The sequence below is a fragment of the Chiloscyllium punctatum genome, chromosome 23 (genome assembly GCF_047496795.1).
Source record: "Chiloscyllium punctatum isolate Juve2018m chromosome 23, sChiPun1.3, whole genome shotgun sequence".
Classification (NCBI taxonomy): domain Eukaryota; kingdom Metazoa; phylum Chordata; class Chondrichthyes; order Orectolobiformes; family Hemiscylliidae; genus Chiloscyllium; species Chiloscyllium punctatum.
In genome coordinates, this window is record NC_092761.1 from 53,840,550 (window position 1) to 53,857,553 (window position 17,004).

The 17,004-nt window shown below is 44.6% G+C and overlaps 1 protein-coding gene across 2 annotated transcripts in view; it reads left to right on the forward strand.

The window, feature by feature from the left end:
• LOC140494079 (ATP-sensitive inward rectifier potassium channel 1-like) overlaps positions 1-16,431 on the forward strand; it is a 59,213-nt gene extending 42,782 nt beyond the window's left edge. For both annotated transcript variants that reach the window (XM_072593016.1, XM_072593015.1), the window contains exon 2: positions 14,630-16,431. In XM_072593016.1, coding sequence (XP_072449117.1) covers positions 14,654-15,763 — 1,110 coding nt within the window. In that variant the 5' untranslated portion in view covers positions 14,630-14,653 and the 3' untranslated portion in view covers positions 15,764-16,431. The remainder of the gene's footprint in view (positions 1-14,629) is intronic.
• Positions 16,432-17,004: the final 573 nt, after the last annotated feature.

The window sequence follows — 17,004 nt, forward strand, 5'->3', positions numbered from 1 at the left end:
AATACCCTCACTGCTTCCTAAGGGTTCTTTCACCTTAAGCTTCCTTATCAAGTCTGCCTCATTGTGCAACACCAAGTCCAGAATTGTCTGTTCCCTAGTGGGGTCCACCACAACGTGCTCTAAAAAATCATTCGCAGACATTTCACAAATTCCTTTTCTTGCCATCTGGGGAGGTGGTGTATGCAAATACCGTTACATTGAAAAGTTATGAATAGGAACGGTTTACAGGGATATGAGCCAAACACAGGTACGTGGGAATAGTTTAGTTTGGGAAACCTGATCAGCATGGAGGAAAGGTCAGCCTCTGTGCTGCACGACTCTATAACTTTGAATAGACAACTCCAAAAACGAGGCTACCAGTCTGTTGCTCTTGATGCTCGCTTTGTGTCGGCCAAAGTTGGTGCTTGCCTTTCCATAGGATACGCTGATTTCTTCATCAAGAGAGAGGTCACCTGTCACTGCAGATCCTGCACTTCAGACACTTAAAACAGATCAAGACCAATATCTGGCGACATGAGTTCAAATCCCAACACAGATGCTTCTTCATGAAAGCTTCGGGGTTACCATTACTGAGATGAATTTTCAATTTCAGATTTTTAAAAATAAATTGAATTTAAATTCCATGAGCTGCCATGGGAGGGCATTTGAACCCCTGCACACAGGCCGCTGGATCACCAGGTCAGTGATATTCCCATGACACCACTCTCTCCTGACTGAAAACTGGCCTGTAATGTAATCATGTCACTGTCTTAGCTTAGACTGAGAGGGCTGCATTGAGTTAGATTGAGCCAGGTCTCAGTCCCATCTTCATTCACACCCTCACTTTCGAGCAAGGGTCACACAAAAGTGACTAGAAGTGTGTCTTCTCAGCCAGCTGGCCACCTCCAGCTCCATGTCACCTGCTCTAGATTCCATTCTGAGATCAGCCGTCACCGTGAAGCATCTCTCGTTCAACAGGGAACAGCCAGCGATGAATCTCTCAATGATCTCGGGTATCTGAACAGCCCACTGCAGTGATGGTTTATTTCTGTTTGCTGTGTAATAACAGCCAGGCTACAGACCCCACAATTGTAGGAAATGTGTTTGTAGTGACCTATTTACTGGGCTAGTCTGCAACAAACCTTCTGCTCAGCTTTGGTTTGACCAAATGTGGAGTTTCTCTCTGACTTCTTTTACAAACTCCTTCATTATCTCCTTTCTGCTGCTAGGTATGCTATTATTGCAGGCAATTGGACTGGTGCTCACTCCGAATGACTCTCTTTCAGTCTCACACATAAGCTTATTGAAGGGCATCAGATCTCTTAATCACAAGGAGCTATCTTTTAGATTAATGCCTCTGCAATTGAGGACATGCCATTGCCAAGAGCACACAAGGAATGGGTATATAATAACTGAAAGAGATGCAGAGGATGAAAAGACAGAGATCAAGATGGACAAATATCCCATCTTGCAAGTATGGTCTGAGTATAGAGGGACTAACAGTAAAAACGAAGGGACTAATAAGTAAAAAAGTACGGATGCATTTGTATAAATATTGATCAGGTCACAGTACTAGTTCTAAGTGCACTTTTAGCTGTCTTACACAAAAGGTACCAAATTAATATGACATTTAGTGATGATTAGAAATGCCGGCCTTGCCAATAATATCCATGTGTCATGAAAAAATTTAAAAAGCAGATGAACAGTTAAGTTTCATGAGGATGATGCCAGGTATTGGAGTCGTTAATTATCACAAGATCTGTGGATGACTTCATTAAAGCAGAGAAAGCTGATGCAGAATTAATGGCAATAATTTGTTGGCTTTGAATTATTGATAAACAGTCCTGGACCACTTCCTTTGAATGCAGTTGGAGAAGAAGTATCATCCTTTTGAAAAAGTGTCGAAGAGATTGAGCACCGAGTTGTAGAGAAGTTGTAGAGAAGGGTTCGGTGCTGGGGCCCCAGCTGTTCGCATTATATATTAATGATTTGGATGAGGGAACCGGGGGCATTCTAGCGAAGTTTGCCGATGATACGAAGTTAGGTGGACAGGCAGGTAGTACTGAGGAAGTGGGGAGGCTACAGAAGGATCTAGACAGGTTGGGAGAGTGGTCCAGGAAATGGCTGATGGAATTTAACGTGAGCAAGTGCGAGGTCTTGCACTTTGGCAAAAAGAATAAAAGCATGGACTACTTTCTAAATGGTGAGAAAATTAATAAAGCCAAAGCACAAAGGGATCTGGGAGTGCTAGTCGAGGATTCTCTAAAGGTAAACATGCAGGTTGAGTCCGTGATTAAGAAAGCGAATGCAATGTTGTCTCTTATCTCAAGAGGGTTGGAATATAAAAGCAGAGATGTACTACTAAGACTTTATAAAGCTCTGGTTAGGCCCCATTTGGAGTACTGTGTCCAGTTTTGGTCCCCACACCTCAGGAAGGACATACTGGCACTGGAACGTGTCCAGCGGAGATTCACACGGATGATCCCTGGAATGACAGGTCTAGCATATGAGGAACGGCTGAGGATACTGGGATTGTATTCATTGGAGTTTAGAAGATTAAGGGGAGACTTAATAGAGACGTACAAAATAATACATGGCTTGGAAAAGGTGGATGCTAGGAAATTGTTTCCGTTAGACGAGGAAACGAGGACCCGTGGACACAGCCTTAGAATTAGAGGGGGTAAATTCAGAACAGAAATGCGGAGACATTTCTTCAGCCAGAGAGTGGTGGGCCTGTGGAATTCATTGCCACGGAGTGCAGTGGAAGCCGGGACGCTAAATGTCTTCAAGGCCGAGATTGATAGATTCTTGTTGTCTTGAGGAATTAAGGGCTACGGGGAGAACGCTGGTAAGTGGAGCTGAAATGCGCATCAGCCATGATAGAATGGCGGAGTGGACTCGATGGGCCGAATGGCCTTACTTCCACTCCTATGTCTTATGGTCTTATGGTCTTTTTGTGATAGAGTTGTTGACATGTTTCACTGCTAGGAATGGTCAAGATGGCCGCCATTGCATCAGGTTCTTAAATTAAAGATGGCGAACCATGGGGAGAGAGTGGGGTCGGCAATTTGATTTGGATTGTCCTGACAAAGAACTGGAACTTATAGCAGGTGCTTAATGGCCTTTCCCTGTGCTGATGTAAACTGTGGTTCAATAATGGAGCATCACTTTGTGTGATTACGTGCTCATGTGGGTGGAGACAGCCCACTGATCCCACAGCATCTCCCTGATGACTCTTGTGGCCTCACAATGCAATACATCGTAAATCCACTTTTGAAGCAGCTCTCGATGGTTGAGCAGAGGCTTCAAGCACCACTTTAAAGGCCCCGTGCTTTGTTCTAACAGCCTCCTTCTATACGCAATTACCGTCACAGGACCATGTGGCTGGTTGGATTAGTGCCTAACAGACTCCACGTCCAGGCTGTTAACCATTTCAGCAACACAAGTTTCAAAGAGGAAATCATTGATTGCACCCCATCTCTTGTTGAGCTGATTTTTGAGGGATGGATGACCACCTCTGGTACTAAGAGATCACTGGGACCTCTCCTCTGAATAGGCTGCAGTTATTTTCCCAGGAGTGTTGGAGGCTGAGGGGCGACCTTTAGATTAGATTACTTACAGTGTGGAAACAGGCCCTTCGGCCCAACAAGTCCACACCGCCCCGCCGAAGCATAACCCACCCATACCCCTACATCTACATTTACCCCTTACCTAACACTATGGGCAATTTAGCATGGCCAATTCACCTGGCCTGCACATCTTTGGACTGTGGGAGGAAACCCACGCAGACACGGGGAGAATGTGCAAACTCCACACAGTCAGTCGCCTGAGGCGGGAATTGAACCCGGGTCTCAGGCGCTGTGAGGGAGCAGTGCTAACCACTGTGCCACCGTGCCGCCCACGGTGTAATAACCTTATAGAGGTTTATAAAATCATGAGGGGCATGAATAGGATAAATAGACAAGGTCTTTTCCTTGGGGTGGGGGAGTCCAAAACTAAAGGGCATAGATTTAGGGTAAGAGGGGAAAGATATAAAAGAGACCTCGGGGCAACCTTTTCACCCCAGAGGATGGGGTGAGTATGGAATGAGCTGCCAGAGGAAGTGGTGGAGGCTGGTACAACTACAACATTTAAAAAGCATCTGGATGGGTATATGAATAAGAAGGGTTTATAGGGATATGGGCCAAATGCTGGCAAATGGGACTAGATTAATTTAGGATATCTGGTTGGCGTGGACGAGTTGAACAGAGGTTCTGTTTCTATGCTGAGCATCTCTATGACTCTATGACCTGTTTGCTTTTTATTATGTGGGTTGATGCTATGCTATGAATTTGGGTTTAAGACAGACTAGTCAAGGAGAAGGCTAAATAAAAAACTGACTCCACATTTAGTTGTCAAACTAACCTAATTTATCAAACTAAATATTCATGTACTTGGTAATTGCAGCTATTCCAGGCTCTGATCTTATAGTCACATTAGGTAAGGATTAATCTATCTTCTTCATGTGTTCATGAAGTCTGTTCCTGTGTGTCTTCCTATCCAAACTATTAAAGTGTCTTGATGTTCTGCCATGAGTTCCTGGCCTACCCACATTGTGCTATTTATCCACAGTGATGTGCAGCTCCGTGACATGGCCGAACTGGTCCTCACCCTTAACAATTTCTCCTTCGAATCCTCCCACTTCCTCCAGACCAAAGGGATAGCCATGGGCACACGTATGGGCCCCAGCTATGCCTGTCTCTTTGTTGGCTATGTAGAACAGTCCATCTTCCATAATTACACCGGCACCACACTCCACCTCTTCCTCTGCAACATTGATGACTGCATTGGCGCCACCTCGTGCTCCCTTGAGGAAGTTGAGCAATTCATCAACTTCACCAACATATTCCACGCTGACCTTAAATTTACCTGGACCATCTCTGACACCTCCCTCCCCTTCCTGGACCTCTCCATTTCCATTAGTGACGACCGACTTGACACCAACATTTTTTACAAACCCACCGACTCCCATAGCTACCTGGATTACACCTCTTCTCACCCTACCTCTTGCAAAAATGCCATCCTGTATTCCCAATTCCTCCGCCTCCGCCATATCTGCTCCCAGGAGGACCAGTTCCACCACGGAACACACCAGATGGCTTCCTTCTTTAGAAACCGCAATTTCCCTTCCCACGTGGCTAAAGATGCCCTCCACCGCATCTCGTCCACATCCCGCACCTCCGCCCTCAGACCCCACCCCTCCAACAGTAACAAGGACAGAACGCCCCTGGTGCTCACCTTCCGCCCTACCAACCTTCGCATAAACCAAATCATCCACCGACATTTCCACCACCTCCAAACGGACCCCACCACCAGAGATATATTTCCCTCCCCACCCTTTCCATCTTCCGCAAAGACCATTCCCTCCGTGACTACCTGGTCAGATCCATGCCCCTCTACAACCCACCCTCCCATTCTGGCACTTTCCCCTGCCACCGCAGGAATTGCAAAACCTGCGCCCACACCTCCTCCCTCACCTCCATCCAAGGCCATAAAGGAGCCTTCCACATCCATCAAAGTTTTACCTGCACATCCACCAATATTATTTATTGTATCCGTTGCTCCTGATGCGGTCTCCTCATGGGGAGACTGGATGCCTCTAGCAGAGCGCTTTTAGGGAACATCTCTGGGAAACCCGCACCAATCAACCACACTGCCCTGTGGCCCAACATTTCAATTCCCCCTCCCACTCTGCCGAGGACATGGAGGTCCTGGGCCTCCTTCACAGCCACTCCCTCACCACCCGACGCCTGGAGGAAGAACGCCTCATCTTCCGCCTCGGAACACTTCAACCACAGGGCATCAATGTGGACTACACCAGTTTCCTCATTTCCCTTTCTCCCACCTCACCCCAGTTCCAAACTTCCAGCTCAGCACTGTCCCCATGACTTGTCCTACCTGTCTATCTTCTTTTCCACCTATCTGCTCTGCCCTCCTCCCTGGCCTATCACCTTCATCCCCTCCCCCACTCACCCATTGTACTCTATGCTACTTTCTTCCCACCCCCACCCTCCTCTCATTTATCTCTCCACCCTTCAGGCTCTCTGCCTGTATTCCTGATGAAGAGCTTTTGCCTGAAACGTCGATTTTACTGCTCCTCAGATGCTGCCTGATCTGCTGTGCTTTTCTAGCACCACTAATGTGTCACATAAGCTGGTGACTTTACACAATAATCAGGGAGCCTGATTTGTGGGCGGCACGGTGGCACAGTAGTTAGCACTGCTGCCTCACAGCGGCCAGAGACCCGGGTTCAATTCCCGCCTCAGGCGACTGACTGTGTGGAGTTTGCACATTCTCCCCGTGTCTGTGTGGGTTTCCTCTGGGTGCTCCGGTTTCCTCCCACAGTCCAAAGATGTGCAGGTCAGGTGAATTGGCCATGCTAAATTGTCCATTGTGTTAGGTAAGGGGCAGATGTAGGGGTGTGGGTGGGTTGCGGGGCGGTGTGGACTTTTTTTTTAGATTAGATTACTTACAGTGTGGAAACAGGCCCTTCGGCCCAACAAGTCCACACCGTAAGACTTGTTGGGCCGAAGGGCCTGTTTCCACACTGTAAGTAATCTAATCTAAAAAGAACAGTGAACACCATGTTATGGGCTGTATATTGACAAGTATGGTCTTCCGATTTCCTTGACCACTTCTTGATGTTGAAGCTCATTGAAATTTATAAAAGTTGCAGAGTTGTGAGTTGCACAGAACTCCTACTGTTTATAATCAATGTGTGAGGAATTAAAAAGATGCATCAGTAATTGGAAAAAATCATTGGATACAGTCTGGAGCAGCTGAGCATCATATTGTGAGTGAAAATTATTCTCTTGGATCATTTTTGTGATATACAGAAATACAATTGTGGTACCTTCCAGTCTCCAGTGCACCTATTATAGATTCTTGACTAATAAAGGGTGAGCAGGCAGGGAAATGATGTTCAGACCACAATCAGATTAGACACGATCATATTGAATGATGGAGGTAAAAACAATGACTGCAGATGCTGGAAACCAGAGTCTAGATTAGAGTGGTGCTGGAAAAGCACAGCAGGTCAGGCAGCACCCGAGGAGCAGTAAAATCGACGATCCGGGCAAAAGCCCTTCATCAGGAATACAGTAATATTGAATGATGGAGCAAACTCAATGGGCTCCTGCTCCTATTTCTTATGTTCCAGACAGGAATAGAGTGGGCAAATTGAAATGGGGAGCTGATAAGGCTAGGTATTTACTGGTAGCAAAGTTTTCCTATGGCCAGGTGTCCCACATTATCCCTTGCTGAATGGTTCTCCAAAAGTCAGCAAATGTAATACCGGGGAAGGTCTCATTGTAGTTTGAGGTTTTCACACAATCTGGCAGGTGTGACAGGTTCTGTAAAACCCTGTGAAGCTTTTTGGCCAGTAACAGTGCTGGCTGATGTGAGATGGGTTTTGTGCATATTGACATTCCCAGTGTTCGGAATCTAATGCGTTCACTCGGGTCAGGGTTAGGACTGCTGTCAGTGTTAGGGTTAGGATCAGTGTTAGGGCTAGGGTCAGGATCAGGTTTATGGTTAGGATTAACATATGGATTAGTGTTGGGGTTACGGTTAAGGTCAGGGTTAGGTTTAAGGTTAAGTTTAGGGTTAGGATTAGGGTTAGGATTAGGGCTAGGTTTAATTATATATTTTGGGTAATGGTTAAGTTTAGGTTTCGGGTTAGAGTTAGATTTAAGGTTATGTTCAACATTAGGGTTAGGGTAAAGATTAGGTTTCAGGTTCAGCTGAGCTACAGCCCAGTCCGTGGCTGCAGGTCAGTGAGGAGCCCTCTATTCCCCTAGAAACTCCTCATTTCTAATTTAGTAGCATCCCGGGCTGTTTCAACCTCGGCCTCAGCAATTTCAGCTCACGTTTAAAACAGTGGGTCAGCTGCTTGAGTTGCTCCTGATTGCCTTGTGGGGAACTTCTCAAATCTGGAAAAGGTATTGGATAACTGGACTGGAAGGCCACCTCAGCCTGTATGGACCATGTGACCACTCTTTCAGGGCAAATCCCAGCTATTGGCGCAACATCGAGGGTCGAAAGACCTGTACTGCGCTGTAATGTTCTCCAGTTGTTCAATCGCCCTGATCTGAAAGGGCTCCTCAGAGACCATTGGGATGTTATTATCTTTATTTCCACCAGTTCACCAGCAAGAAGCAAATCAACAGCATCCACCAGCAGACTGGGGTTAACCTGCACACTGTTTGGTCCCAACACAAGGTCATGCTCCAGATTTACCCAGTAAAAGTGGGATTGGCCTGTATCTCCTTTCAATCCCTCAGCATGAGCTGCACTCTTAGGTGTTAGGGCCAGGCCTTCATCCCACTGTAGAGTTTGTCCAGCCCCAGTATCCCTCAGAACCACTGTAGGCTTACTCATTTCACCCTGGAAATTGTGATCACCCTGCTTTTCGATACAAGAGCTCCCAAGAATTTATTTAACCTCATCTGCACACTCAGCACTGCCTTTACAGGGAGTTACAGCTGCACGCACAGCCAAATCCTGCCCTGCTATGCTTCCTGACTGACTCCTGTTATCACTTACAGAGTATATGTGCCTGGAGATGAACCTCAGAGCATGTCTGCTTAAGGAAGATCAGCCTTTTGAATTTGTTTCCAAGTTCCTTATGACATCTCAGGCTAACTACTTTAACATAGACTGGGATAGTTTGGCTCCAATTTTCATTTTGTATGCCTGCAAAAATATAATATATATTAATATATTATATTAATATATAAAGATAATGTTCTGATGCACATCCTTTGAAACTCACAAAATGGTGGCTCAGTTGTTAGCACTACTACCTCACAATGACTGGAACCCGAGAGGTTCAGTACACAATTCTTTGAAATTTGCTTCACATGTAGACAGGATGGTTAAGAAGGTGTTTAGCATGCTTGCCTTCATTGCTTAGACTTTTGAGTCTAAGAGTTCGGACGCCTTGTTGAAGTTGTACATGACATTGGTGAGGCAGTTCGAGTTGCCTAGTTATAGGAAACTGGAGCGGGTTCAGAAAATATTTACCAGGATGTTGCCAGAATGGAGGGTTTGAGATATAAAAATAGACTGGAAAGGCTGGGACCTTTCTCACTGGAGCATTCGAGGGTGAGAGGCGACCGTATAGAGGTTTATCAAATTATGAGGGGCCTAGATAAGGTGAATGACAAGAGTCTTTTCCCTCAGGTGGGGGTGGGGGGTCGGGGTGGGGGGAGGTGAGGGATCAAAACCAGGTGGCATATTTTCAAAGTGAGAGGAGAAAGATTTAAAAAGGATGTGAGTGGCAACTTTTTTATACAGAGAGTGATTCTTGTGTAGAATGAACTACCAGAGGAAAGTTAAAAATCACACAGCACCAGGTTATAATCCAACAGGTTTTGTTGGAAGCACATTAGCTTTTGGAGCATCGCTCCTTCATCAGGTGATAGTGGAGGGCTCAAAAGCGACACTCCGAAAGCTAGTGTGCTTCCAATTAAACCTGTTGGACTATAATCTGGTGCTGTGTGATTTTTAACTTTGTACACCCCAGTCCAACACCGGCATCTCCAAATCATGACTACCAGAGGAAGTAATGGATGCAGATGAAGTTACACTTAAAAGACTTTTGAATTAGTTAATGCATAGGGAAGATATGCACCAATTTAAGGCTAGTGGGGCTAGTTCACTAAACATCCCGATCATGTGAGATAGCATGTGAGATAGCCCCCAGGCACTGTCAATATCATTCCACCCACGACCTGCTGTTACTCTTTACCTTTAAATCTGAGCGTAAGCATTGGCAATCTTTGGAACTCTCTCTGCCAGTTTGATTTGGAAGCTCCCTCTCTGAATATAACTGAGAGTGATATAGACAGGCTTTTCCTTGTCCCTCAGGGGATAGTGGGTTGTGGGGTAGAGTTAAGACAAGTCCCAGGAGTTGCCTGATATATTCTCGCTTCTATTTCTTATGGTTTTATGTTCTTATATTGCTTGTCGTAATTGATGGGATATGGGTTGGTGAATTCTTCAGTCAGCAAAGTTAATATCAATACAAACACATGACTGCAGCCATTCGGGCCCTCACATTGGACCCACTATTAACATAAGATCATGGAGGATCTAATTGTGACCTCAATTCCAAACTTTCCTACATCCTCAAATACAGTCATTGACTCCCTTGTTAGACAGGAACCCACCCACTTCTGTGTTGGAGATGTTTAATGACCCTGCCTTACTGTTCTCTCACCAGAGAAGGGAGTTCCCCAGACTAACAATACTTTGTAAAAAAATGTTCTCCTCTCTATCTTAAATGGGCGAACAATTATTTGAAATGTTACCCCCGAATCATAGAGTTATACAGCATGGACAAAGTTAAAAATCACATAATAGTCATGTTATAGTCCAACAGGTTTATTTGGAAGCACTAGCTTTTGGGGCACTGCCTCTTCATCAGGTGTGAAACAAGACCCTACTGCCCAACTCAACCATGATAGCCAGGTTTGAACTACATGTATCTTTCCAAATGTCCTTTAAATGTTATAATTGTACCTGCCTCTACACTACCTCTCATGGTTTGTTCCATATATGTACCACCCTCCGAGTGAAAAACTTGTCCGTCAGGTCCCTTTTAAATCTTTCCTCTCTCAACATAAACCTATGCCCTCTAGTTTTGGACTCCCCTGCCCTGGGGAAAAGCCCTTGGCTATTTACCTTATCTATGCTCCTCATGATTTTACAGATCTCTATGAGGTCACCCCTCAGCCTCCGACAGTCCAGGGATAAAAGTCCCAATCGATCCAGCCTCTCTTTTTAACTCAAACCCTTCAGTCTCAGTAGAATACTTGCAAATCTTTATCACACCCTTTTCAGTTCCCATTGTCTTCCACAAACGGTAACATCTTTTCAGTATCTACCCTGTTAATTCCCCTCAGCAGTTTCAATAAGATCACCCAATAGTCTTCTAAATTTCTGGGGCACAGGCCCAGCCTCTCTTACATTTGCTCCTAAGATCTGGAAAGGTCCCATTGGATTACAACTCGACAGATGGAACTTGGTTATTCAAGAAAGGAGGGAAACAGAAAGGCAAAAACCTACAGACTGGTTAGCCTAACATCAGTCATAGGGAATTCACTGGTATTCATTATCATGGAAGTTGTCGTGGAGCACATAAACTAATTCACTGCAACCAGGCAGTGTCAACATGGTTTTGTGAAAGGAAAATTGTACTCGTCTAATTTAATTTGAGTTATTTGAGTTATTCACTAATCATATCCTGATCCAATGATTGTTGACATGATGAACTGTAAATTTATGTTGACAATACCAACCCCAGCTACCATAACATCAAACAAAAGCAAATGCTGGAAATCCAAAATCAAAAAGAAAGTGCTGGATAAAATAGAAAATAGGAGCAGCAGTAGGCTATTTGGTCCTGTTTTATCATTCAATGTGATTACGTCTGGTCATCTTATTCAGTCCCTTGTTCCTGTTTTCTCCCCATACCAACCCTAAGAGCTAGATTCAACTTCTTGAAAGAATTAAATGTTTTAGCGTAAGTCACTTTCTGTGGCAGAGAAGTTCACAGGCTCACCACACTCTGGGTGAAGAAATGTCTGGTTATCTCAGTGTGACTCTCCCTTAGAACTCTAGCACTTTCTGTTTTCAGACCATGACATTAGATGGACGGAACAGTCAAATATGGCCAAGTCTGGACAAGAAGGACTAAGCACAAGTTAAGTAGAAATGGCACCACTGATGCAAAAAAGCTACAGCAATGAATGCAAGCATCAATGCAAGAGGGTTCACTTCCTAGCAAAACTTCTCACGATAGTTGAAGGAAGACCTGTTCCTTCCTAAAGTTCGTTAAGTCTCGATTGCTGCCAGCAATCAGCCAAACTCCTGAAACGCGGGGAGATAGATTTTATTACGCAAGCTTATCAAGAGCTGTTGAGCAAAGAAGGAAAGAAAGGAGTTGAGGGATTGATTCACTAGATTTACTGGTTTAGTGCAGCACACGCAAGGATAAAATAGACTCTTCCTGATCCCATGTTCAAATGCAAGGCTTCCAATTTTTCTCCTCCACCCCAGTCCCAAATCTAAACTACTTAACCCTAAACCCCAGTTAAGTTGTAATTTCTGTCTCCTCTTTATAAACTTGAATTGATATTCTCGTGTGTTTAACTCTGACTCTGATGATATAATTTATAGAGTACTGTTCCTGCTCCAGGGTGCAGTTTTACTTGTGAGGGTATAAACCAGCATGGGTACTTAGGACTGGTTTCATGACTCTCAATCCCATTGATGATGCCTCATAAAATTACCCAATAAAAACAGGCAACATATTAGATTAGATTTCCTACAATATGGAAACAGACTATTCGGCCCAACAAGTCCACACCGACCCTCCAAAGAGTAACCCACCCAGACCCACTCCCCCACCCTACATTTGCGAATGCACCTAACACTATGGGCAATTTAGCATGGCCAATTTACCTGACCTGCATATCTTTGGATTGTGGGAGCACCCGGAGGAAACCTACGCAGACATGGGGAGAATTTGCAAACTCCACACAGACAGTCACCCAAGGTGGGAATTGAACCCAGGTGCTATGAGGCTGCAGTGCTAACCACTGAGCCACTGTGCCACCCCCGTAAACACTTTGTTTTAAAAACTGAGGTAACCCATTTGACTCTCCTTTTTGTATTCCCATCACTTTGTACCAATCACTCTCAAAACTGAGGGTATCTTTTTCAGCTGTAGAGACAATGAAAATATTTTTGAAGAATCTAATTATTCAGTCCCTGTTGTCCACTGTGGAAGCATGGCCAGGTGGATCTCATTGACTATGAGATCCTTGATTGGGGTTGTTAACCTAGCCAATCAGGGAGCCCTGGCTGACAAATATAAACAGGGGATTCAGAAGATTTCCTCAGTCTAGACATTGACTCTGAGCTGGCCGATCACAGCCTGTGCACTGTGCATGTGTAAATAAAGGGCAACTTGGTGATTGATATCAGTCTCTGTGCAGTTATTGTGTCCAATCAGATTAACACTCAGTTGAATTTTTACCTCACACTATGTGAAATGTTCCCTTTACCAAGCCTCCTTTGACACGATCTTCCAAACTAATAACCCCCCATTAGCTAGAACAGCAAAACCAGTGCCTACACCCTCCTCTCCAAGTCACACACCAGCCTTGCTGTTTAAATTGATTGGAATTTCTTCAGTCTCCCAAGTTCAGAGTTCTGGAACTTCTTCCTTGACTGTGAGTACATCTGCATTAGAGAGACTGTAGTGGTTCCAGCCTGCAACTGTTTGTACCCATGACAAGGGCAATTACGGATGGGCAATAAGAACTGAACTTACCATCAAAATCCACAATTCATGAATTAATTTTAGAAAAAAAACTCCTCTTTATTTCTTTTTTCAATATTAGGCTTGTCCTCCTATATCTAGGATCACCAATATGAGTCAGATCTGTGGTTTAAGTAACATGTACCTAACTCAAAGCTAGAGTTTGTGCAATTGGCCTTCCATTAGAACTACAACTATCACTGAGACTAATGTTGTCCTTGTCTCAGGCTGGGCCTGAATATCTCCATGTTCTTTCTAAACGTGGACTTATTGTACCCGGTGTGGTCTATATCAGGGAGACAGGACACCTTCTTGCAGACTGTTTCAGAGAACATCTCTGGGATACCCCCACCCATCAACACTTTAACACCCCCTCCCACTCCTTCAAGGACATGCAGATCCTGGGCCTCCTCCACCACCAAACCATTACCACCTGATGCCTGGAGGAAGAACGCCTCATTTTCTGCCTTAGGACCCTGTGACCACACGGGAAAAATGGGGATTTCAACAGCTTCCTCATTTCCCCTCCCCCCACATTATCCCAGTCCAAGCCTACCATTCGGCACCACCCTTCAGACCTGTCCATCACTCTCCCCCCTGACCTATCACCTTCTCCCTCACCTTCATCCACCTTTCTCAGCTTCCCTCCCATTTATCTCTCAGCCCCAGCCCACAAGCCCCTGATGAAGGGTTTATGCCCGAAACGTTGATTCTCCTGCTCCTTGGATATTGCTTGGTGTACTGTGCTTTCCCAGCAACACACTCTAGACTCTAAACTTGTTGTGTCCCATTTATCCTTTAATGACCCTTTATCTAGTGAATAAATAACTGTGGGGCTCTCAATTGGAAAAACCAAGTGAAGGCTAATTTAATTCTGCAGCTATTCTATGAGTCAAACTCCTGAACGCTTTATTTAACCTTCACACTTAGCTTGAAAGATGCCCAATGACCAAGCAAAATTTCTCTCTTTTATCATCATGATTTGTCAGGTTAGTGCTAACTAGTAGTTGAAAATTAACAGATGTTTATCTGCTTTGCGGCAATATGCAATCTTGTTATTTTCTTAAACACTTACGGATATTTCCTGTGGACTACTCAATTAACCATATATCCAGGTTGAAGCCTTTGAAAGACATTATGGTGTTTGCTTTGATTTCAGAAAAGGTGATAAAACCCAGTTTCCTCTTCAGTTTTGTGATTGGAATGTGTTGGGAGGGTCCTCAGAGCTCGCTGGAGGATAAATAATGGAGTTTAATGTATTCTTTGGCATTGTCTTCACAGATTAACAGGTATTTTTTCTGCGGAATGTTCAAATACCTCCGCAGGAGATTCACTCGAAACCTAACAGAGCACAATCGTCAGAGAGCTCGTCTCGTCTCCAAGGATGGGAGGTGTAACATCGAATTCGGAAACGTCAAGGAGCATTCACGGATTGGCTTCCTTGTGGATATTTGGACAACTGTCCTTGACCTCAAATGGAGATATCAGATGACCATCTTTATTTCAGCTTTCCTCGGAAGTTGGTTTCTCTTTGGTTTATTGTGGTACGCAGTTGCTTACATGCATAAGGACCTTCCTGAATTTTCACCCACTGATACCCATATGCCTTGTGTTCAGAATCTTAATGGGCTGACATCTGCCTTTCTCTTCTCACTGGAGACTCAGGTCACGATTGGTTATGGGTTCAGATGTGTGACGGAACAGTGTGGTGAAGCCATCTTCCTCCTGGTGACTCAATCCATCCTTGGTGTCATCATTAATTCCTTCATGTGCGGTGCCATCCTGGCCAAGATCTCTCGACCAAAGAAACATGCCAAAACCATCACCTTCAGCAAAACCGCTGTCATCAGCAAACGTGGGGGAAAACTGTGTCTCCTGATCCGAGTAGCCAACCTCAGGAAAAGCCTTCTGATTAGCAGCCACATTTATGGAAAGCTTTTGAAAACCACAGTGACTCTCGAGGGCGAGACCATTATTATGGATCAAGTCAACATTGATTTTATTGTTGATGCAGGGAATGAGAATCTATTTTTCATATCTCCTCTCACTATCTATCACATTATTGACAAGACCAGTCCCTTCTATGAGATGTCAGCCGAGACCATCAAGCAGCAAGACTTTGAGTTGGTAGTGTTCCTGGATGGCACCATAGAGGCTACCAGCGCCACCTGCCAGGTGAGAACATCTTACATCCCAGACGAAGTCTTCTGGGGCTATAGATTTGCCCCCATTGTCTCCAAATCAAAAGAAGGGAAGTACAGAGTTGATTTCTCCAACTTTGGTAAGACTGTTCAGGTCGATACTCCACACTGTGCCCATTGTCTGCAGGCAGAGAGGGAGGCCAAACGCAATGAGAAGAAAGCATACGACAACCCTGTATTCCAACTCAATGAAGTCAATGAAACCAAAATGTAAACATTAATTTCACATCTCAATTAATGTGTATTTGGTACTTATATCTCCAAGCTTCTAGTAAAATGAAATATGTCATTTTTATGATGGACATTCACTCATAATAGGAGGAAGCTTTAGATAACACCAAGCCAGGATTGTGGTAGGATGAACAGTCTCAGTCCAGTTGTGACATAGGGAGGGTCGTTCTCACTCCAGGTGTGACACATAGAAGGATAGTTTCACTCCAGGTTTAACACACAGGGACAGTCTCAGTCTAAGTGTGACACCCACAAGGACAGACTCAGTCCAGGTGTGACACACACAGGAACAATCTCAGTTCAAGTGTGACACACACAGGGACAGTCTCAATCCAGGTGTGACACACACAGGAACAATCTCAGTTCAAGTGTGACACACACACGGACAGTCTCAGTCCAGGTGTGACACACACAGGGACAGTCTCAGTCCAGGTATGACATACACAGGGACAGTCTCAGTTTAAGTGTGACACCCTCAGGGACAGTCTCAGTCCAGGTGTGACACACACAGAGACAGACTCAGTCCAGGTGTGACACACGCAGGGACAGTCTCATTCTAGGTGTGACACACACAGAAACAGACTCAGTCCAGGTGTGACACCCTCAGGGACAGTCTCAGTCCAGGTGTGACACACACAGAGACAGACTCAGTCCAGGTGTGACACACACAGGCACAGTCTCATTCTAGGTGTGACACACACAGAAACAGACTCAGTCCAGGTGTGACACACACAGAGACAGACTCAGTCCAGGTGTGACACACACAGGCGCAGTCTCATTCTAGGTGTGACACATACAGAAACAGACTCAGTCCAGGTGTGACACACACAGAGACAGACTCAGTCTAGTGTGACACACACAGAGACAGACTCAGTCTAGGTGTGACATGCACAGGGACAGTCTCAGTCCAGGTGTGACACACACACAGGGACAGTCTCAGTCCAGGTGTGAAACAGGAAGGGACAATGTTATGGACCAGACCAGACCCTTTCAAAATATATTAATAAGGAAACTTAGACTTTATTTTTTTCTTATTTTGAAGGTAAATATCAGGTGCTGTATTCCACATGCAATATGATTGATTAAACTACTCGACATTAATCAAAACACAATTTATTCAAACACTATTGTTAAAATATAACAAAAGAAAGAAGAATTTAGAATAATTTAACTCTATTGGAAAACTTAATAAAGTAAGAGATACAGAAACTATTACAAATTAAT